The 23231-nt window shown below is 41.8% G+C and overlaps 1 protein-coding gene across 4 annotated transcripts in view; it reads right to left on the bottom strand.

The window, feature by feature from the left end:
• LOC127055754 (protocadherin gamma-C5-like) overlaps positions 1–6364 on the bottom strand; it is a 342247-nt gene extending 335883 nt beyond the window's left edge. For 3 of the 4 annotated variants that reach the window (XM_050963060.1, XM_050963062.1, XM_050963063.1), the window contains exon 1: positions 6246–6364. In XM_050963060.1, the coding sequence (XP_050819017.1) occupies positions 6246–6270 (25 nt within the window). In that variant the 5' untranslated portion in view covers positions 6271–6364. Of the gene's footprint in view, positions 1–6228 lie in introns of all 4 variants that reach the window. The other variant, XM_050963061.1, reaches the window with a different exon arrangement.
• Positions 6365–23231: the final 16867 nt, after the last annotated feature.

The raw sequence follows: 23231 nt of genomic DNA, 5'->3' as shown, positions 1-23231 counted from the left end.
ATGTCTAACATTTCAAAACATATTCCCATTTTTCTAAATGTAGTTTGTGTAAACAGTCCAGAAGATAAAAAAAATCGTTGTCAATGAAAAGTGAGATTTCATTCTGATTTAATTTAAGGCAGCTTTATACTCATGTTACTCCATTGACTGCTGGTGTAGTAAAGGAGATCAGATATAGGCTCAGAATTTCTGCTGCCCCTTTCTACGTGGCAATAAATTATCAAAATATCTTATTAACCACAGCATTGTGTTTCTTCTACAGTACTAATGAAAACCAATCCATCAACCAACAATCTGAGGAATTAATTTCCGTGGGAGATTGTGGAAAGGGAGTAAAATTTATTTTCCCTTAAGGGGAATATTGTTTTGTGAGCAAAGTATATATACAATTCTGTTTATAAAATATTATTTCGAAGTTTAATCATATAAAGTTATATTAAATAAATTTTAGATGTTTGTCTGCAAATGTAGACTTATGCTTTCATCTCCACAGAGCATTGGAGACACAGTGGATATTAGACAACAATAATTTAAAGTTATGTGGGTTGTTACAGAATTGCTATTTTGGACATATACATGTTAAATCATTTTTTCCAATTATCCTTTTTTAAAAGTGCCTTTGCCTTACACATTTTTTTAAGTTTTATAAATATATTATTTGATAGCTTAGATGATCATTTTTTATTAATTTTACATATATAAAATTAGTACAGGTCAGGTTTATTGCTATCAACTCATTTCAAGTGTACGTTTGTGATAGTTACATTATAATCCGAGACCTGCTCCCTGTTCAGGGCAGGGCCCCAGAGGGGGCGGGGATCAAGTGGAGCAATTTGCCCCAGGCCAGGCCCGCAGGGGCCCAGGGATCCCTGGCCCGGGGGTGGGTCCGGGTCTTTGGCGGCATTTCGGCGGCAAGGGCCCTTCAGTGCTGCCGAAGACGCTGAGTGACTGAAGGGCCCCCCCCGCCGCTGAAGACCCGGACCGCCGGGTGAGTACAAGCACCGCAGCTCCCTGGCTTTGCCCCAGGCCCCCTGAATCCTCTGGACGGCCCTGACAGAGGGATTACTGTCGCCAAAGAAGAATAGTCGGGGATGGAACGAGAGAAACGTGATCACAATGTGCCCACATATCTACACCAGCGACACCATCACAGGACCTAACCAGACCAGCCACACCATCACCGGTTCATTCACCTGCACGTCCACCAATGTAATATACGCCATCATATGCCAGCAATGCCCCTCTGCTATCTACATTGGCCAAACTGGACAGTTGCTATGGAAAAGGATAAACGGACACAAATCAGATATTAGGAATGGCAATATACAAAAACCTGTAGGAGAACACTTCAATCTCCCTGGCCACAATATAGCAGACCTTAAGGTGGCCATCCTGCAGCAAAAAAAATTCAGGACCAGACTTCAAAGAGAAACTGCTCAGCTTCAGTTCATCTGCAAATTTGACACCATCAGCTCAGGATTAAACAAAGACTGTGAATGGCTTGCCAATTACAAAACCAGTTTCTCCTCCCTTGGTTTTCACACCTCAACTGCTAGAACAGGGCTTCATCCTCCCTAATTGAACTATCTCATTATCTCTAGCTTGCCTGCATATATATACCTGCCCCTGGAAAATTCCACTACCTGCATCTGACGAAGTGGGTATTCACCCACTAAAGCTCATGCTCCAAAACGTCTGTTAGTCTATAAGGTGCCACAGGATTCTTTGCTGCTTTTAACGATATGATCGTTATCTTGTTCTTCAGCCCCCTTGCCCAGAGCAGATAATTCTCTCTGGGTTGCATTTCCATTTCATGTAATTTGGATTCCCAAAAATACAGATTCCCTGTATCTCATATTTCTTCCCTTCTTGTTTTCATATGGAAGATTTATGAAGCCTTGGTGAGTTACTGTATGAATATGATATCTCTATGTAATGTTCATCCATAAAAGCGTTGCTTGCTATGACCAACAGGGACTCATTGCGCTCATTTTCACAAGAATTAATTTTGTAGAAATATTTATTTTTAAAAGGGATCCTTTGCTTCCAGCAAAGTAAGGCGGATATTTGCCGAGCCAGACCTGACTAGAAGAATACTTTGAGAATATGCTATTTTTCCTCTAACCGGACTTTATTCAAGTACCATTTCTGAATATTTTGTATGATCTGCTCTGTTTTTCACACCTGAAGTGAAACGTTAAATGCTGAAGGAATAGCCGGTAAGAGCGTTAACTCCTACCAGCCCAGCAGAATAAAGTGTACTCCTAGGCAGAAATTTTGTTTTTATTTTCAAATTATATAGTATATGGGAGAACTGCCATTAACATGTTATAGCAACTCCAAGTGCATAAAGTTTCATTTTATTCTGCACAAGCACTTCACAACTGAACAGGCTGTTCGGTATTCTGCCACAGCACTGCTCGCGATCTACTCCTCCTGTGATACTTATATGACCAAAAGAAAATATCTACTTTGCTGTCTGGAGAAAACACGATCCCTGGGATTCATAATTCCCATTTATCCTCGGCCAGGTTCTTTGCAATATTTTCTACAAAAGAGAGAAAGTTTTTTCTCCAGGAACAGAATAGTGGAAATACCATTCCCGGCTCCCATGGAACTCCCAGATATTCCTACTCAATTTTTCTTTACATTTGCTTTATATAGAGCTCTGTGCATAGGAATTATTCAGAAATCACAAACACTTAATTTAAAGAAATTATGGGTTCAGTTCTTCCATTGAAGTTGTATGTCTATTTACCTACTTGCGGAGGAAAGGATGATGAATCTCTTTTTGCCTTTCTTTCTCTGATAAAGCATCAGTGTCAACCAATAACTGCACATACTCGGAGTAATTGCGAAAGATTTTGAGGCTTTCTACATGTGCTAATAATTTTCCTCTCACTCTGTATGCCTTAGTTGTATACCCAAATGCCCACTGACACATGCACTGCAATCAAGATTAAATAATTATGTTTGAAATGTAGAATATATCGTAGTATAAATGAAGGAAAAATATTTTCATGATTTCAGCATGAAGTTTAGAGTCTCTGATTTTTTAGTGAAACAAAATTATTCCTCTTAGAGAATTAGGAAAGAATACAAAATAACAGAAAATCTTTCTGAATGCTCACTCGAAATTCAGCACGCAAAATATTTTTTCTATTCCTCCTTGAGAGATACAGCTCTTTTTATTGAAAAGAAAAACACAAACAAGTTATTTTCAACGCTGAATAATACCAAGTTTGAGCGTGATGTATATCCACCCACTTTCTAATAAATCCTAACTTTCATCTGTATGTGAGAATAAACGATATCTTTTATCATTTGGAAAGATAGAAATGGAAAATATTTCCTACAGGATAAATAGTTATTTTGCTAAAGGTATTTATATAATATATAATACATCATGATGTAAACTGGAACTGTACTTCTGATGTACAATAATTTTTGATGAGGTAACGACTTGCCTTAATGTCGTATCAGTTTACAAATGGAAAGAAAGTTTTTCTCTGAAATCTCTGAAGTCTGGTGAATTGCTTCAGAATGCTTAGTCTGTATACAATGGAGATTATTACTCCATCCCCAGCGTGCCCGAATGACAATAAATGGTGCAAAATCTGATTCGGAGGCAAATCTTCTCAAATAACAAAAGAAAAGAAAAAAAATCTGACACTTTGGAATATTTCCCCTTAATTCCGTGGGTACAGAGTATTGCTCCATACCTGCTGAACTCCATGGCACAGCAAAAGTTAGACTGGCTCCGGGAAAGGGTATGTGGCCAGAAAGCATACTCCTTCGCCCTATGTTCTATCTAGTTACCTCTGAATGAAATAGACGTGAGAGAGTTAAATCCTACCATGTACAACTCTGTGGCAACTAGAGTTAGAGCAACAAAGGAAACGAACAAACACGGGTTTATGGAATATCAGTAGCAGCTACACAGAGGCACAATGACTAGGAAGAACCACAGGAGACAATATCATGATTAATTTTGAAGGAAGAAATAGGATATCTACTGATCACAGAATTCCTGCCAAAACTGTACTCGCCCTGCAAACACTGGACTGGCTCCTGCATGTGCAAATAAAATGTATCAGGATGAGCTTTTGGTACCACACATGACATCATCTGACCACTTCCCTAAATGCTGGCATCTTGTATAAATCCTTCTCGGAGGCAAAGTGATAGTAGTAAATGGGGATGCAGTCCAGAATCTCAAATTAGATGACAACACATAAGAAGGGAGGTAATTCTGAAGTGTAGGAAAATCAAAGGTTATTACAGTGGACGTAAATATGTACAAATCCTGGTATTATGCACCCTGTCTCTTAACATTACATAGATAAACCTGTTTCTGCAGTGGTTATATATCCTGACAACTCTGGAATGGTGCTTCTATTGCAGCCGGTGTGGCTAGAAAGGAAGTACGGTTACAGTCAAGTAGGAAACTGAGAGGTGTTGTGCAGGTTTCCTTTGAGGATAAGTATTGAAAGATCAAATTTGGAGTGATCGCTTTATGAAAAGTGTTCGTGAACCTGTGTTTGCCTTTTAACAACAATAGTGTAAAGAAGCAACAAATTAACAGGAGATGGATTATATACATAGCGGACACATGACCATCTAAAAGACCTTATTTAAAATTGGCAGAAGAGTGGACTCAAGACCTAATGCATCAACCAGTCAATCTTTAAGGGATCCAGTGTCACAGCATTCTATTCAGTTCCATACATCTGAAAGTAAACATCAAGTACACTCTAAAAACACATAAATTCCTCCATATGCACGTTATCAGTGCGACATCGTATCCTAAATGAATCTTCAATAATATTTGTAAACGATACCTTATTTCTTGAGTAAAACATAAGTAAAAACGTAATTCCATCAAAATGCATACTGCAAAATATACGTAATAGCAGCAGCTTAGTGGCTTCATTCAGGGTCAGGGCCCCATTGGGGCTGATCACTATGCAAAGATACCGATAGAGAAGATCCCTACCCCAAAGAGCTCTCTCCGCAACGTTAAAAACAGCAAGAAAAAGCAACCGGTTATACAACAACTTAGAGTTTCCTTGAGTGAAATAACACCCTACACAGATACTATGAAAGAAAGAGGTTAAGAAACCGAAGAAAAACTAAAACTCTTCTTGTCAAAATGACCTCACTCGACTAACTCCTAAAACAACAATGCAGATAAAAGCTCCCAACTACACTGAAAGTAATTAATTCACTAACAACGAGTTTAAAGGACTACCGTAGAGATCACCGATAACGGTTTGGAGTTAGGCGCCAGAGTAGAGACAAAAATGGGTGTCGGAAACCTATTTTCTGGGTATTTTAATATAACCATTATTTCATAAGAATCTTAACTTGCATATTTAACCAGTAATTCACAAATCCTCCCTGCATTAATACTTGTCAAATAAGAGAAATAATAAATATATTAAAAGTTCTTTTCCTAGGAGTATTGTTATATTCCCCATTTAATCACGGTGTTCATTTTAAAAGAAAAAAATCTAGTTTTAGTTTACAGTAATTTCATACTCCAAATAACAAACAGGCATCTAACACAAAACTCACCTTATCAGGAACACTGATCTCCGATTTGGGTTCGCTGCAGTCATTGCTCAAAAATAATATTCCAGAGTTGTCATTCGAAATGATATTCTGTGCTATTACAGTTTGGTCTTTTGGTTTTAGAAATTTAAGATAGTTTTCTCCGGAGTTTACGGCTAAACATCGGTTATAAGAATATGGTAAAGTCCCGTCGCCATAGTTTGGTGGGCATCTGACACTGGATTTGGAGTACAAACTAGGAGAGAAACACCGGAGAACGGTGGGATTCATTGATCTTCGAAATTTCATCATAAGAACTGCTACAATTGTTAAAAGGAACAAAAATGAGATCAAGGCTAAAGCCAGCACCAAGTAGAACTGTAAATCAGACTGAGGTACCGAGTCACCCGATTGGTCGCTCATTTCCGGAAGAGCCTCTTGGAAGTTCTCGGCAAACAGCAGGTTGAGAGTCACTGTGGCTGACAGAGGCGGCTGCCCGTTATCCTTCACCAGGGTGACCAGCCTGTGCTTCACAGCATCTCTGTCCGCAAAGGCGCGGGCTGTCCGGATCTCCCCGGTGTGCAGCCCCATGCTGAACAGCGTCGGTTCCGTGGCCTGGAGCAGATGGTAGGAGAGCCAGGCATTGTGTCCTGAATCAGCATCCACCGCCACCACCTTCGTCACCAGATAACCTGCCTCGGCCGAGCGAGGGACCATCTCGAACAAGGCGGAGCCATCGGCTCCCAGGGAAGGGTACAGGATGCGAGGGGCGTTATCATTCTGATCCAGAATAAACACCCTGACGGTGACATTGCTGCTGAGAGGCGGGGACCCGCCGTCTTGGGCCTGTACTTGCACTTCAAACTCCCGGAATTGCTCGTAGTCGAAGGAGCGCTGGGCATAGATAGCTCCGGTCTGGGAGTTAATGGAGATATAGGAGGAGAGAGGCACCTCCCGGAGGTTGCTGCTCAGGATGGAGTAAGTGACTCGGGCATTCAGGTCCAGATCTCGGTCTGAGGCTTCTACACTAAAAATAGAGGCCCCCGAGGGATTGTTCTCTGACACACAGGCGGTGTAGGAAGGTTTTTGAAAGACAGGGGCGTTGTCATTGATATCTGAGATCTGCAACAGGATGGTTTTCTGGGTAGTGAGAGGGGGAGAGCCTTTGTCTGTGGCTGTGATTGTGATAGAATAATCAGAGACTGTCTCTCTGTCCAGAATATTTTCGGTTACGAGTTTAAAAGAATTACTAGAAGAAAATGTTATTATTACAGGTACATTACCTTCCACACCACAGGTAACCTCTCCGTTTTTTCCGGAATCTCGGTCACGGACATTAAGGAGCGCTAGGACAGTCCCAGGGGCCGAGTCTTCGGGAACCGGATTGGAGATTATTGTGAAGGTAATCACAGGGGCGTTATCGTTCTCGTCAAGGATCTGTATTTGCACTTTAGAATGAGCTGTCAGACCTCCCCCATCCTTTGCTTCCACGTTCGCTTGATAAAATTTCACCTCTTCGAAATCCAAAGGACCCGTCACTGTAATCTCACCTGTTCGGGGATCCAGATTGAATAATTTGCGAGCATTGTCAGGGATGTTGCTGAAAGAGTACATGATTTCTGCATTTAAACCCTCGTCGGTATCAGCAGCTTTCACCTGAAGCACTAAGGAGCCCTTTGGCAGGTTTTCCCTCAGGCTGACTTTGTAGATCTCTTCAGTGAACACGGGGGGATTGTCATTGGCGTCAGTGACATTAACTCTAACCTGAGCTGTACCGGTTCTGACTGGATCTCCGCCGTCCACGGCCGTCAGGACTAAGTGATGGTATCTCTGCTTTTCCCGGTCCAAAGGTTTCTCCAGTAACAGCTCTGCCTGTTTACTGCCATCCGGGCTTTCTTTCACCGCCAGGGTAAAATACCGATTGAGGCTGAGCTGGTAAATTTGTAGTGAATTAATGCCTACATCTGGATCTCTTCCCGTTCCTAGTGGAAATCGCGCACCCGGCAGCGTGGATTCAATAATTTCTAAATCAATATATTCAGTATTGAACCGCGGTGCATTGTCATTAATGTCCCGGACCTCAACATTCACGTGAAAAACATTAAAAGGATTTTGCACAACCGACTGAAAACTGAGGACACAAAGAGATGCTTCCCCGCATATTCCCTCTCGATCTATCCTTTCATTTACAATCAGATTTCCATTTTCTGAGTTAGCAGCGAAGTATTGCTTTTCAAAACCAGAGACAACACTAAGCTTTCGCTGAGGCAGTTGTCCCACATTCAGTCCCAAATCCTTGACGAGATTCCCCACAAGGGAACCTTTGGCCATTTCCTCGGGAATCGAATAACTAATCTGCTCCGAGACGGCCCGGCCGAACAAAGACAATAAGAACGGAAAGAACAGTACTTGCTGTCTGACTGCCCAGTCCGGCTCTCTGTGTCTGGTTTCCTCGCCCATCTTTACCGAATGTCCAGTTTGTTTTATTCTGGACAGTTCTGGTATGTTAATTTCTCGTTCGGCTCAAAGAATCCGCAGAAATGACAAACATATGAAATCACAGTTGCCACCCAATTGTCTCCAATAATCCTGAAGAATGACGTATTTTATCAGCGACAGGGCAAGAATGTCTTGCTGCTGTTTCTGTTATTTTCGTAGCACTGCGGGAGGCTCCAGTGGATCGGCAGCCGCCTCTTCGCGTCGGCCAACGGCGACACGCTGAGTTTTTGCCGAGTAACTGCAGCGTGCAGAATTAATAAACTGAAAGTCATTCTCTTTTGGGTACACTTATTTTAAAAAAATAGCAAATAAAATAAAATATGCATTTCAGTACCAAAACCTGAACACTATTCTATAATTATTTACTGTTTAAAATCATATCTCTGACTAAACATGACGTGGATGTAGGAGCGATGGATATGTAAAGACATGTCTTCTAATCGAAATCTAATTCTATACGAAATTCATTATTAAATGTTTTAAAAACGAATACTAACAATATAAAAATGTAGTATCAAATTCTATTATTCTTTGAGTCTATTTAAATCTCTCTCTTTAAAGTCACTGGAATTTCACCAGAAGTGGTGTTGCCCTTAGGAGTTAGAGGCTTTCTATACAAGGTAGAGAATTTTAAATCGGTATGAAAAAGATCATCAAAGGTACAAGAACTTCCAAAACATTTCAAGATTAGATTTTTTCACAATCTTGCTAAGAGCGTATTTTCTTGTTTTTTTGGGTGTTATTTGATTGTTTCTCACTGATATATAGAACACACCTATGTAAATCTCGACATTTTTTCAGATAATCTATAAAACACATTTTCAGTTTACTTCTAAGATGAATTTATTTAAAAAGGTGAAATATAGTTTTTAATTTTCTGTTAAAAACATCAGTTAATAATGCTAAACAAAATATCTTCTAAATGTATATATCATAACTGTGCATATATTCTTCTGAAAAACACATTATGCCTATCAATGGCTATTAGCTAAGATGGCCAGGAATACAATCCCATGCTCTGGGTGTCCCTAAACTTCTGACTGCCAGATCACTCAAAGATTGCCCCATTCTGGTCATTCCCTCTGAAGCATCTGGCACTAGCCACTGTCAGAGGATCAGGGTCGACGAGAGGCGGGGAAACCGGTACAAATTACTGGGGACCCATGGTCCAGAAGGGGGCCCAGGGCCCAGCTTCCCTGGCTTCATCGGTCCTGTTTAGCCTGTCTGCCCTTCCTGGGGGGCCTGAAAAAAATTTTCACTGGGGCCTGAACCCACTCTTGGAGACCCTGGAGAGGATGCTGGGTTAGATGGACCATTGGTCTGATCCAGTATGGCCATTTCTATGTTCTTATCCATTATACCAATCAACTACTTACTCTATGTAATATTTCTTCCTAATAAATTTGTCAAAGTATCATGGATTGATAAATTCAGCATGAAAAATTTTAAGTAACCATTTTGAAGATCATGATAACTATTAGCAAAATTTGGGGGACCCGGCTCTGAGCCAGCAGAGCCCTCAGGGAGCAGTGACGATAGGGGCAGGGCCCAGGAGCCCAGGCCAGAGTGGATCAGTCCAGGCCACTGTGGAGGGCCAAGGACCCTTCACTTGCCATGGGCAGAGCACCACAAGCCCTCCCCCCAGTGCCACCCATGCTCTTAACTATCCAGCTAAACTGACTTAATAATAATACCTACTCAAGCAGCATATAGTCAAGGTCAATGTAGTTAGGTCGATGCAGTGTCAGTGTAGACCAGGGACTGGCAACCTTTGGCACATGGCCTGCAGCCCCCATTGACCTGGAGCAGCGAACCGCGGCCAGTGGGAGCCACAATCGGCTGAACCTGCAGACGCAGCAGGTAAACACACCGGCCTAGCCCACCAGGATGCTTACCTTGGTGGGCCGTGTGCCAAAGGTTGCCGATTCCAAGTATAGACACTGTATTAATTACAATGACTGTTACTGTCTTCCAGGAGATGTCCCCCATTGCCCCAAAGTAACTGCTCTGGTCATGGTTGTGAACTCCACTACCCAGGGGTCACATGGACAGGACGCCTCCCCTCCCCATTAAAGCTCTGTGAATTTTTGAAATTGCTTTTCCTGGATGCTCAGCTTGGCAAGCACACCTAGCAACTTTCCATTGTGTGCAACTGCCCATCTGACCATGTTGGCTCCATGCTGCAGATGCGCTCCTGTCTGGAGTACACAGGAGGAATTGGCTCTCCTGTGTTTGTGGGGAGAAGAGGCTGTGCAGGCACAGCTCCAAACCACCCATAGAAATGTTGACATCTATGAGCAGATTCTTGGGACATGGAGGAGAAGGATTACAAGAGGGACCAGCAGCAGTGCCACATTAAAGCCAAGAAGCTACGGCAGGCATATCACAAAGAAAGGGAGGCCAACAAATGATCTGGTGTAGAGCCACAGACCTGCCACTTTTACAAAGAGCTGCATGCCATCTTCGGTGGAGACCCCCCTCCCAAGAACCCTGTAGATACTTTGGAGAGTCACAGGCCCCTGCCAAGAACAGTGAGGAGGAGGAGAAGGTGGATGAGAAAGAGGAGGAGTATTGGGGAAAAGTGACCAGGATATTCAGCTATGCAGGAAGCCAGGACATGTTTTTAGCTTCAGCCCAGCCAGTCTTGACAGCTGAGCATGGGTGAGCCTGGTGCAGGGGAAGGAATCTTTGGTAAGTATGCTGTTTGCTTTGAAAATATAGGAATGGAACCCTCAAAGTAGCAGGACACATATGTTGATCTACTCTTTTTCACGTGTGCTAGAAGAGGTAATGAAACAATTAAGAGATGTAGTAAAGTTACTATCTCCTTTCATTCCCTTCTAGAGTTAGAGGGGGCCATGTGGAACAGTTTGTTTATGTGCACTGGGATGTCCCATGAATCCTCGATAGAGATGTCCGTGAAACTTTCATGGAGGTAGCCAGCAATCCTCTGCTAAAGGCTTCAAGAGAGGGCTGCCTTATTTCTTCTGCTGTTGTAAGACAGTTTCCCATGCCAATCAGCAATTACTTCAGCAGGCACAATTGCAATACACAGGCTAGCAGTATACAGGCCTGGATGCCAATAGGCCACCAGCAGCTGCTGTGCTCTCTCTGTCTCTGTTACCTTCAGGAGTGAAATATCAGCTAAAATCACCACTGCCATGAGCGGCTGGTGTCATAGGCTGGGGGAGGCTGAGCCTACCCAAACAGCCAGGTGTGACCCCACCCACACTCTGCCCCAGTTCCCCTCCTACTTCCTGCTCCGTGGGCAGTTCTTCTTCTGTGCCATGGTCCCAGCTGGGGCTGGCACTTGGGCCATGCTGCCTGGCTAACCAGTGCTCCGGTACTGGGGAGGCTGGGGCTGGGCCTCCCGGCGGTCTGGGACTGGGGAGGCTGGGCCCACATTGCCAGGCTTCCCAGCATTTTGGGGCTGCAGCCACACTTCACAGCCTCCTGGCACTGCAGGGCACTGCTAGGCCTCCTGGCACTAGAGGGCCGTGGGGGCTGGGGCCATGCTGCCTGGCCACCCAGTGCTCCGGGGCTGGGGAGGCTGGGACCGGGTCTCCCGGCACTCTGGGTCTGGGAAGGCTGGGGTCATGCTGCTCAGCCTTTCAGTGCTGTCCAGGGAGGCTGAGCAGTGCTGTCCCAAGCAGTCCAGGGCCTTGGATGCTAACCTGAGCAGGAGCCAGTGGCCACAGGAGTGTGTGAGGGCTCTGGGCTCCAGAAGGGGGTGCAGAAGGGGGAGGTCTTGGGCAGAAGGAGTGGGGCACTAGCCTCCTCAAGCCAGTGGTTCACTCGCTGCCCATGATCACTGCCTGTGGAAAATGGTGCCATTATTCAGTTACATTGCCCTATACACATATAGTCATGCCTGTGAGATATCCCCCTCTCATTTCCACAACACTTCCCCTTGGAGTGCCACACTCACCATGAATGGTGCTGTGACTGGTGCCATGCTGTATCAATCCCAAGGAGAAGTGAGAATTTAGTGCTTAAAATGTATGATGTTCAAGGAGAGTGAGTTCAGTATCATAAGTTTCAATTTCTGTCTCAAATACCCTGACAATGGTACCTCCGTGTGTTGTATCTGCAGCTGCTGGTATTGTGGCACTGAGGGTCTCCCTTTCCACACCAGCAGAAGGCCAGAGCCAGATAAGGAGGAGAAAGAAAAGGACTTGGGATGACATGTTTCAGGAGATGCTCCAAGGCTGTGCTGCATCAGAAAATATGACCGGGGCCTGGAGGCTGACCCTTGTGGACAGCTTGGTGAAAGGAAGGGGAGAGATAGCTCAGTGGTTTGAGCATTAGCTTGCTAAAGCCAGTGCTGTGAGCTCAATCCTTGAGGGGGCCACTTAGGGATCTGGGAAAAAAATCAGTACTTGGTCCTGCTACTGAAGGCAGGGTCTGGACTCAATGATCTTTCAGGGTCCCTTCCAGCTCTATGAGCTAGGCATATCTCCATTTATTTTATTTAAAGAAAGAATGGAGAGGAAAAAGGCCCAGGATTCCAAACAGGAAAAGGAGAGGGGGATGCACCTGGACACAATGGGGTTTCTCAGGCAGCAAACGGAGATGCTGTGGACACTGGTAGACCTGCAGCTTCAAGAATCCCATGCTTGCCTCCCTCTGCAGCCCATAGACAACTCAATGTTGGGCCCTTCTTACATCCCCCTTCAACATTCCACATGACGTCAGGGGCTGCTGCACTACCCCTACCACTCCTCCTCAGGAGACATTAAAGAAAATCACAGCTGCAAATACACTGACCTGTGAAAAACATGGTTGGTGTATGTGAACTTGAAAAGGAAATGACTGATCTTTTCCCTTTTAAATTGAGTTCCCTTAATTTATTAAGTTTTATAATGTTTTAAATGTTTTTTTTTATTTACCTGGTTCATGTCACAGAATAAAATTCTATTTTTTGGAACAACATTTGTCTTAAATTAGTTAACAACATATGCAGGCTGGTGATGAGCATGTCTGACACCCCAACATTTCCTGTTAGTTCATTTTGTCCATAACCATAACCTGTTTATCAGACAATATTAATAAGTTCATTGATAATGTTATGTTCTTATGCATACAATACTCACTTCAGAATTCATACTGGGCTGCAAAAGAGCAAGCTCGGATAGAGTGCACTACAGCAATACACACTACTGTGACTCACTATTTAAATGGTCTTTCAAAGCCTCCCTGAGCTACATAGCTCTGCACTGAGCTCTTATAGCCCTTATATTTGGCTGTTCAAATTCAGCAGACAGCTGCTCCACCTCCACTCTCCATTGCAGTGGAAACTTTCCCTCCTTTTCTTCACAGATATTCTGGTAGGACACAGCAGGAAGCCATAACCATTAGAATATTTTTTCCAGTGAGGTCCACTATCATAAGTAGACAACACCAGCGACCCTTCAAATTACCATAGACACATTTAACTGTCATACTGCATCCGCTAAGCCTGTAGTTGAAATGCTTCTTGATGCTGTCAAGGGGGCTGGTATATGGCTTCATGAGCCTTTGGAGCAAGGAGTAGGTAGGGTCTCTCAGGATCATTATTGACATTTTAACATTCCCAATGGTAGTCCTGTGGTCAGGAAAGAAAGTCCCTGCTTACAGCTTTCTGAAAAGTCCTGTGTACTTGAAGATGTGTGTCATGCACCTTCCTTGATCAGCCCACGTTGATGTCAGTGTATCATGTATGCTGGGTAATCCACCAGTGCTTGTCTTACCATAGAAAAGTATCCTTTTCTCTCAATGTACTTTGTGGCAAGATGAGCTGGTGCTAAAATAGAAATATGCATACCATTTATCACTGCACCACAGTTTGGAAACCCCATTGCTGCAAAGCCATCTACTATGTCCTGTACATTGCTCAGAGTCACAGTCCTGCATAACAAATGCTGCTGCCATGGATTTCCTGACTCCAAATTCATTTGTGACTGATCAGCAGCGAACTGGTGTTCCAAGTTTCCACACTGCAATCACCACTTGCTTCTCAACTGTCAACATGGCTCTCATTTTGCTGTCCCTGTGCTAGGGGGCTGGACAGATCCAGGAATGTGACCTTTTGCTTTCAAAAGTTCTGCAAGCCACTGTTCATCATCCCAAACCTGCATGACAATGTGATCCCACCAGTCAGTACTTGTTTCTCAGGCCCAGAACTGGTGCTCCACCATTTGCAGCTGTTCTGTGAATGCAACCAACAACCTTTAATTGCTTCTTTCTATGTTCCACAGCAAACTAGCCTCCAAGAAATTGTCATGTTTCCTGTGGGTCCTCTTGCAGCTCTGCAAATACTGAAGAGCTGGCTCATGACAATAGTGCAGAGATATGCAGGCTCCATGCTTCTGTCACAGATAGTGGACAGTAAGAAGGGATGCATGTGTTTGTGAGGATTTTGAAAAGAGGCACAAAATATTTCAGAGGTGCTGATGTAATTATGGGATGGAGAACACTGCATTATGGGAAGTTGAACCCATGCTCCCAGTCTACCCTGTGCCATGTGTTTCAGCTCCATGAGGCATTGCAAAAATTTCCCAAAACACCCTGCACTGGATGGTGACACATTGCACTGTGGAATAGCTACCCAGGATGCAGTGGACTTTGCATTCATACAAGTGCTCCTGGTGATGACACGCACCATCGACACAAGGAGCATACTTTGCACATGTAATAACTGCAGCAACTGTATGCAGACATAACTTAGGCTGACATTACTTGTAGTGTAGATATGACCTTTGTGGATTTGACCTTCCTTAAGAATGCAATTCTGGCATTATTTTTATCTAAAATTAGTTACATCATATTCAAACACCAGTTCCCTGTCCAATGTTCTGTCATTCACTAAACTGTAATAATTGTCAACTGACTTCTCAAGTGACATGCGATATTTTCTGTGATGGCATGTGACTTGACCATTCTGCCCAGTATCATGATCATGCACACTAAAAGGGGCTATAACTGTCCCTATGGAGCTGACAAGGTATTTCACTGCAACTTCTGGTGTGTTATTAATAACATCAGTAATTTGTAACAGAATTCTGCACCCACTGAACTAGCCTCCACTGGCTTGTGCTTGGACTTTCATTTAATAGAATTTGGTATTGTCCTTTAGTTTTAATCTCTCATGTTATAGAATTAATAATTAATATTTGGGAAGCTTTCTGAGGTATTTTAATGAGTGAGTATATTACCTCTGAAGGCAAATTCTCATCAGGGTCTGTGGCATTACTGAAACTACTACTGTACCTTCTGGCAGGTTTCCCACCACTCTCATTTTTATAGAATCATAGAACTGGAAGCGACCTCAAGAGGTCATCTAGTCCAGTCCCCTGCACTCATGGCAGGACTAATTATCTAGACCATTGCTGAAAGGGGTTAGTCTAACCTGCTCTGAAAAATCTCCAATGATGAAGATTCCACAACTTCCCTAAGCAATTTTTTCCAGTGCTTCACCACCCTGACAGGCAGTCTTTCTTAATGTCCAACTGTAAAAGGCGTGACTCACCACCACAGTGCCTCCTGCTGGCTGTCCTGGGAATTAGCTCTCATTTCACCAGAGCGCCCTCATTTAGTGGTGTCTCGCCCGTCATCACTCCTGTCTCCACATTGAGGACCCACATCACACCCCGGACTACATCATCCTCTTCTGGACACAGGCCTCTGGCTCTGCTCCACTTGGTTCTTTCCCCCCTTCCGGGGGACCAACAATCCTTAGTCCAATCACTTGCCACAGTGGCAAACTGCAGTCCCGATTCTAGCTGCTCGTCTCAGTGGCAAACTGCAGTCCATTCACTGGCCACTACTCTCGGTGCCTGCTACTCTGGGTCCTGACACAGGGACTCTATAACTGGCAGCCATGTACTGCTCTTCCTCCAACTCTGATATCTCCTTCTCTAGGCTGCTTGCCCACAGCCCTAGCACCTTCTCCGCTCTGGTATGAGGGCCTCAGTCTGGCAGTCGTCAGCCTGGAGCTTTCTCCTACTCTGTTGACTCTGCCCAGCACTGCTCTGTCCATGGTTCTCCAACCTTCTAAGCAGTCACTCCTCCTCCCTCACCCTTCAGGGAGTGACTGTCTCCTCCTCTGCTCAGCATTCCCTTCTTATATGGGTCAGCCTGCCCATGTTTGGCTGTTCCAATAAAACTTCTCCTGATTGGTTGGCACTATAAGACTTTTCCTCATTGGCTGCCTCCTTCATAGCCTCCCCAGGGTGGTTTTAACCCCTTATCTACCAGTGAGAGGCAGAAGACCAATCACACCAACCTAAGCCTACCTGCTGCAATTTAAGCCCATTGCTTCTTGTTCTATCCTCAGAGATTAAGAAAAACAACATTTCTTCCTCCTCATTGTAACAACCTTTTACATAAGATTGTACAATCAGAAGATTGTAGATTTGACTCCTGCCTGGCTCGGGTGTTCTTTTATGGGGGAGATTTAGGTTGAATATTAGGACAAACTTTTTCACTAGGAGGATGGTGAAGCATTGGAAGGGGTTCCCTAGGGAGATGGTGGAATCTCCTTCTGTCAAGGTTCCCTCCCCACTCTGAACTCTGGGGTACAGATGTGGGGACCTGCATGAAAGACCTCCTAATCTTATTTCTACCAGCTTAGGTTAAAAACTTCCCCAAGGCACAAATTCTTCCTTGTCCTTGGACGGTATCACTGCCACCACCAAGTGAATTAGACAAAAATTCAGAAAAAGGACCACTTGGAGTTCCTGTGTCCCCAAAATACCCCCCAATTCCCTTCACCCTCTTTCCTGGGGAGGCTTGAGAATAATATACCAACCAAATAGGTAAACAAGGTGAGCACAAACGAGACCCTTGGGTTTTTAGGACACTAAAAACCAATCAGGATCTTAAAAGCAGAACTTTATTATAAAAAATGGTAAAAGAAGCACCTCTGTAAAATCAGAATGGAAGGTACTTTTACAGGGTAATAAGATTTAAAACACAGGGGATTCCCCTTTAGGCAAAACTTCAAAGTTATAAAAAACAGGAATAAACCTCCCTCTTAGCATAGGGAAAATTTACAAGCTAAAACAAAAGATAAGCAAATGCATTTCCTTGCTATTACTTATAATTTTTGTAATCTTGGATGCTTATTTCAGGCAGGGTTTTAGGAGATGTTTTTTTCCTGCCCTGGTCCCTCTCTGTCCTGGAGAGAACAACAATGAGAGTGCAAACAAAACCTCCCTCCACAGATTTGAAAGTATCTTCTTCCCTTATTGGTCCTTTTGGTCAGGTGCCAACCAGGTTATTTGAGCTTCTTAACCCCTTACAGGTAAAGGAGGGATTTTATGCTACCCTTAGCTGTATGTTTATGACACCTTCCTTACAGGTTTTTAAGGTCAGGCTTGACGAAGCTCTGGCTGGGATGATTTAGTTGGGGATTGGTCCTGCTTTGAGCAGGGGGTTGGACTAGATGACCTTCTGAGGTCCTTTCCAACCCTGATGTTCTATGATTCTCTGATTCATACTTGAAAAATGGTATCATGTACCCTCTCAGTCTTCTCTTTTCCAGACTAAGCAAACCCAATTTTTTCAATCTTCCCTCATAGGTCATGCTTTCTAGATCTTTAATCATTTTTGTCGCTCTTCTCTGGACTCTCTCCAATTTGTTCACATCCTTCCTGAAATGTGGCACCCAGAACTGGACATAATACTCCACTTGAGGCCTAATCAGAGCAGAGTAGAGCAGAAGGATTACTTCTCATATCTTGCTTACAGCACTCCTGCTAATAGATCCCAAAATGATGTTTGGTTTTTTTGCAACAGCACTACACTGTTGACTCATATTTAGCTTCTGGTCCACTATGACCCTCAGATCCCTTTCCGCAGTACTCCTTCCTAGGCAGTCATTTCCCATTTTGTATGTGTGCAACTGATTGTTCCTTCCTAAATGAAGTACTTTGCATTTGTCCTTATTGAATTTCATCCCATATACTTCAGACTATTTCTCCAGTTTGTCCAGGTCATTTTGAATTTTAATCCTATCCTTCAAAGCACTTGCAACTCTTCCCAACTTGGTATTGGCTGCAAACTTTATAAATGTACTCTCTATGCCATTATCTAAATCATCGATGAAGATATTGAACAGAGCTAGACACAGAACCGATCCCTGCAGGACCCCACTCATTATGTCCTTCCAGCATGACTGTGAACCACTGATAATTACTCTCTAGGAATGGTTTTCCAACCAGTTTTGCACCCACCTTATAGTAACTCCATCTAGGTTTCATTTCCCTAGTTTGTTTATGAGATAGTCATGCAAGACAGTATTAAAAACTTTACTAAAGTCAACATATACCATGTCTCCTGCTTCCCCCCATCCACAAGGCTTGTTACTCTGTCAAAGAAAGCTATCAGGTTGATTTGACATGATTTGTTTTTGACAAATCCAGGCTGATTGTTACTTATCACCATATTATCTTCTAGATGTTTGCAAATTGATTGCTTAATTATTTGCTCCATTATCTTTCTGGGTACAGAAGTTAAGCTGACTGGTCTGTAATTTCCTGGGTTGTCCTTATTTCCCTCTTTATAGATGGGCACTATATTTGCCATTTTCCAGTCTTCTGGAATCTCTCCCATCTTCCATGACTTCTCAAAGATAATTGCTAATGGCTCAGATATCTCCTCAGTCAGCTCCTTGAGTATTCTAGGATGTATTTCATCCAGCCCTGGTAACTTGAAGACATCAAATTTGTCCAAGTAATTTTTAACTTGTTCTTTCCCTATTTTAGCCTCTTCTGATCCTACCTCATTTTCACTGGTATTCACTATATTAGACATCCAATCACCACCAACCTTCTTAGTGAAAACCAAAACAAAGAAGTCATTAAGCATCTCTGCCTTTTTATATTCAGGTTGACTAAAAGTTGGCTTCTCGTCATTTGACATGGATTTATCTATGTAAATCCTGTGACCAGATCCCCACGGTCAGTGGCTGTGAGGGCTAAATAATGAACAATCTGGTCCTTCTGGTTCAGAGCTTTCTCCAACACGAGTTCTGCATATCGAGTCTCAGACAGTCTGCACATCCAGTATGAAGCGTTTATTGTCACTGAGATCAAAGCTCTGGAGAAAGCTTAATCCCCACATAAGGATCCTACGCGTCATCTAGCGGGAACAGCACTCCGGGTGCTATCATCTCACTTATTTTTAACATAGTTTTTTTTTATTTGGGGAACCTGGGAGCATTATCATTTATATCCAGAATTTCCTCTTCCGCTCTGTAAAACTGCATTGGAGTCTCAGCAAAAATTAACACATTCATCAGACGTTTAGTGGCTGTGGCTCATAAGATGTAAGTAAACAACTTTTCTTGTTTATATTTCAGAGGGAAATATAAAGCTAATTTTACAACTCTCCGTATAGTGCCCAAAAGAGAAAACGACATTAAAGTATAGTACCACGAACATATAAATATATAGTCTCTAGCGAATAATTAATTCCTGAGTTTGCAGATCTTTTCCAATGGAAAGTGTCACTTGGAGTCATTAGGAATTTTGTTAGAGTGAAGACTTCAGGATTTGGCCTTATTTATTTATATTTATCCAAAAGAACTTGTCTAAACTCTAGGCATTTACAGACATCTTTTAAAAGCTCATACAAGAGAGTTCTTGTGGTTCAATAACCAAAATTAGACCCTTCCAGTTCACCACACTAACACTCTCGTCCTTCATCTCATTCAGGTGTCTATTCGAACTACCTTCCTAGGGGAACCCTAACAACATAGACAGGTCATGCAACTTCTTATAAATCCAGGCTCTGTCAAACTAAGAAGAAGAATAAGGTTCAGAATACAGAACCCTTCAAAATGCCTTCAGATTTGTCCCTCTTGTTTTAATTTATTATACAAACTATCCTGTTAAACTTTAGCTGAAGTGACTCCACTGATCCCAATCGTCACAGCAGCATACCAGGGGAAATAACCACACTCAAAGTAACTCATAGCTTTTATAGGCCAAAACCAATACTTTAAACTTCATCTAGAAACCACCTCTATTCCAGTGCAGAGTAATGAGCACATCTGCAATCTGTTCCTTACCAGAAGTGTCAGGAAATATATGTATATCCGCATTTTGCACTCAATGAAGTGTCCCCGTGGTCCTCAAAGGTAGTCCCATGGACACAGTGCATTGAAATAATGAAATGTGGAGCTGATAAAAGTATATCTAACTCTGGTGAGATCGTCAAATGAAAAAAAAAAAACCCTTCAAACTTCTTGCCACATGCAAACAAGCAATCCCTCCCCCTGACCCGTCCATTGTTGATACCTGTACGTACAGCAATACTGAGCACTCAACACGATCCCAAGTGTGAATTTGACTTATATATAACGGGAACACTCCTCCGGTCAAGGCAGTTGATATAACCCCCCACATTTCTTCCTGTTCTTAAAAATCAACATCAGAGTCTTCCTTATCAGTGAGAATGGACAATTATTTCTACTCGTGATTTGTCACCATTCTTATATTCATTAAGGTTTTTCTTCAAAATATTTAGTTCAGACCTGGATTTTATTTTCAATCCTTCTGCAGTCACTTTCAATTTTAAATCTCTTTTCTATATGGCTACAATCTCATTATTAATGTATTTATTATTTATGATTGTTGTTGTTGTTCCAGGATAAGTGTGTCCATAAAACGATTTTACCGTCATAGCTATGCTGTTATAAATTATAACGTTATAATTAACAATCAAAAATTATATATACTTATATAATACTATATTACAATTATATCTGCATAGCTATGCACGTAATTTTCCTATTGTAGAGCAAGCCTTTAAACAGTCATATCAAATGAATCTTAAAATATATGAAAAGCGAAACTGGTTTCATTTTTCACTAATTTTCCTTCGTGTGTGCCACCACCACTCCAGATGACTCCGCGCGTATCTCTGAAAGTACCTAAATATCTAATTATACAAAGCTTCCACATCTGGACATGAACGTTTAGATGAGAAATCTCACTAACCGCCTTTAATTTATATCCATCTGCATGAGCTTCTCACTATGCAATCAGCACGCTTCTTATAAAAAAAACCTTTTCTACAGATAATATTTCCAGGGTGAAGAACTGTAGTTAGAACCCGTCGCTAACTTTTAACTAACATCTTCCGGTTAATAGGAGCACTTTACAGTTTATTTTAACTTTGTGCTTGTATCGCTAAATCCGCTCCTGGTTGAAAAAATGTTTTTCAAAAGAGCACACAAAATACCAAAGCAAAACTCGAGCTCAGACTTTCCATTCTCAATCTATACATTAAAAAGTAATATATTTTACCTTGCATTTATTCTCTATATAGCATCTCATCGCATATAAATCCCCATCCTCCATAATGGGATTAAATGCTCATATATCTGAGGAATTATCTCCGATTCTTATTCAAGACTCTTACACAGTGATATCATAAGCAAGAATAAGAGTTATTTAAACTGAGAAATACTGTGCCTGGAGTCGGAAATAAATTGCAAGCGCAAGAGATCTCTTTTATACCTAAGTCATTCAGAGGAATTGTTTGGTGCTATGTAAATTGCCAAGAAAATCTGCCGATTCTGCTCCAGAACTTCTTATCCACAGTGGTAAACAGCGACTCTCACATTTTCAATCATAAACTGCAGTATACTGGCTTACGTTTACTTTTTAACAAAATTTGTTCTGCCTTCGTAATATAAAATCCATATCAAATTCTAGATTTATCCTTAAAATACTTCACTTCTTCGGAAAAGGGATAAAGACTTTCATATTTTCCAAGAGAAGGAGCTGAGGAAGCTTTCAGATTGGCCAAAAGTTATCTGAAAAAAATTGGAAAATATCACAGCAAATTCAAGAAAACCCAAGGAGTACCCGAGGCACTCAGTGCACTGAGAAAAATAGAAGCTTCCTAGTATTTTTAATAACTGAGATGATTATTACAAGATATAAAAGAGAGGGAAAATAGGGAATTTTAATGAAAATCAACAATAAACTTGAAGTGGTTGATTCCTCCCGGAACGTTATTAGATAACGTTATTGTTTTTGCATTGTCATATTCCTCTCTAATTAATCTACAACACATTCTGAAACAAAATTATAAATTGGTTTAATCTGCGAGTGACATTTCACTTTAACTATGAGATTGTAAATATATTTATCACGCTGGTCTTTTGTCACATTCAGAGTTTTAATGTCGCATTTTTTTGTTTCACTAAATGTAGAAAAATGAATGTGGAGCCTTCTGATGCCTCTATCCCCAAAGCATACACCAGACAAGTGAAAAAATTCAAGATGAAAACTCTGGAGTATTAAAAAATGTACGTTTTGAATATAACATTCTGAATATAAGAAAAGGTCAATGTAGCACCTTAGCTTTATCTCTCCATATTTTGGTACGCTATCTCATAAATAAATAAAACACTCAAAGAGCGGGCAAATGTGGAACAGATTTCTTTCTTTCTTTCTTTCTTTCTTTCTTTCTTTCTTTCTTTCTTTCTTTCTTTACTTTTCTCCAGATGTAGACAATTGCTCAAAATGATCTGGGAAAACACTGTATGTACTTTTTCAAAGGAATGCAGGAAAAGCGTTTGCTCACAGCGCTCATACTGTTTTGGCTGAACAATTTCAATAACATATGTTATTCTATTTAAGACTTTTTAAATATGTAATTGTCTTGGGTCGTTTAAAAAATCAGCAGGCATTCTAAAATTCTGAGGAATCACTATCTGAACAAAAACAAAGCAAACAGAAACACAAACGTACAACCATGAAGAAAAGAAACATAGATTCTAACTAAAGGATCCATGCATACTCTTCCTTAGTTAGACATTTTCATAAATTCATAGACTATAAAATCAGAGGGTCACATACTCTGACCTCCAGAATTTCAACCATTAATTCCTGAACAACTCCCAATAATTTCTGGTTGAACTAGAGCAAATATTTTAGAAAAATATCCCATTTCTATTTAAAGATGCCAAATGATAGATAATCTATGACTTTGGTAAACTTTCTAATAGTTAATTACACTCACTATTTAAAATGTGCACCTTATTTCCAGTTTGAATGTGTCTAACTTCAACTTCCAGACACTGGGTCTTGTTAAGACTCTGTCTGCTACCTAAAAGAACCATCTAGTATTATATATCTTCTCCCTATATAGGTACTTTAAGATCTTGACCAGGTTGCTTACTA

The sequence above is a fragment of the Gopherus flavomarginatus genome, chromosome 7, assembly GCF_025201925.1.
Source record: "Gopherus flavomarginatus isolate rGopFla2 chromosome 7, rGopFla2.mat.asm, whole genome shotgun sequence".
In the NCBI taxonomy this organism is placed as follows: domain Eukaryota; kingdom Metazoa; phylum Chordata; order Testudines; family Testudinidae; genus Gopherus; species Gopherus flavomarginatus.
The sequence above is the reverse complement of the archived record's forward strand: the minus strand, read 5'-3'. Positions and strand labels throughout refer to the sequence as shown.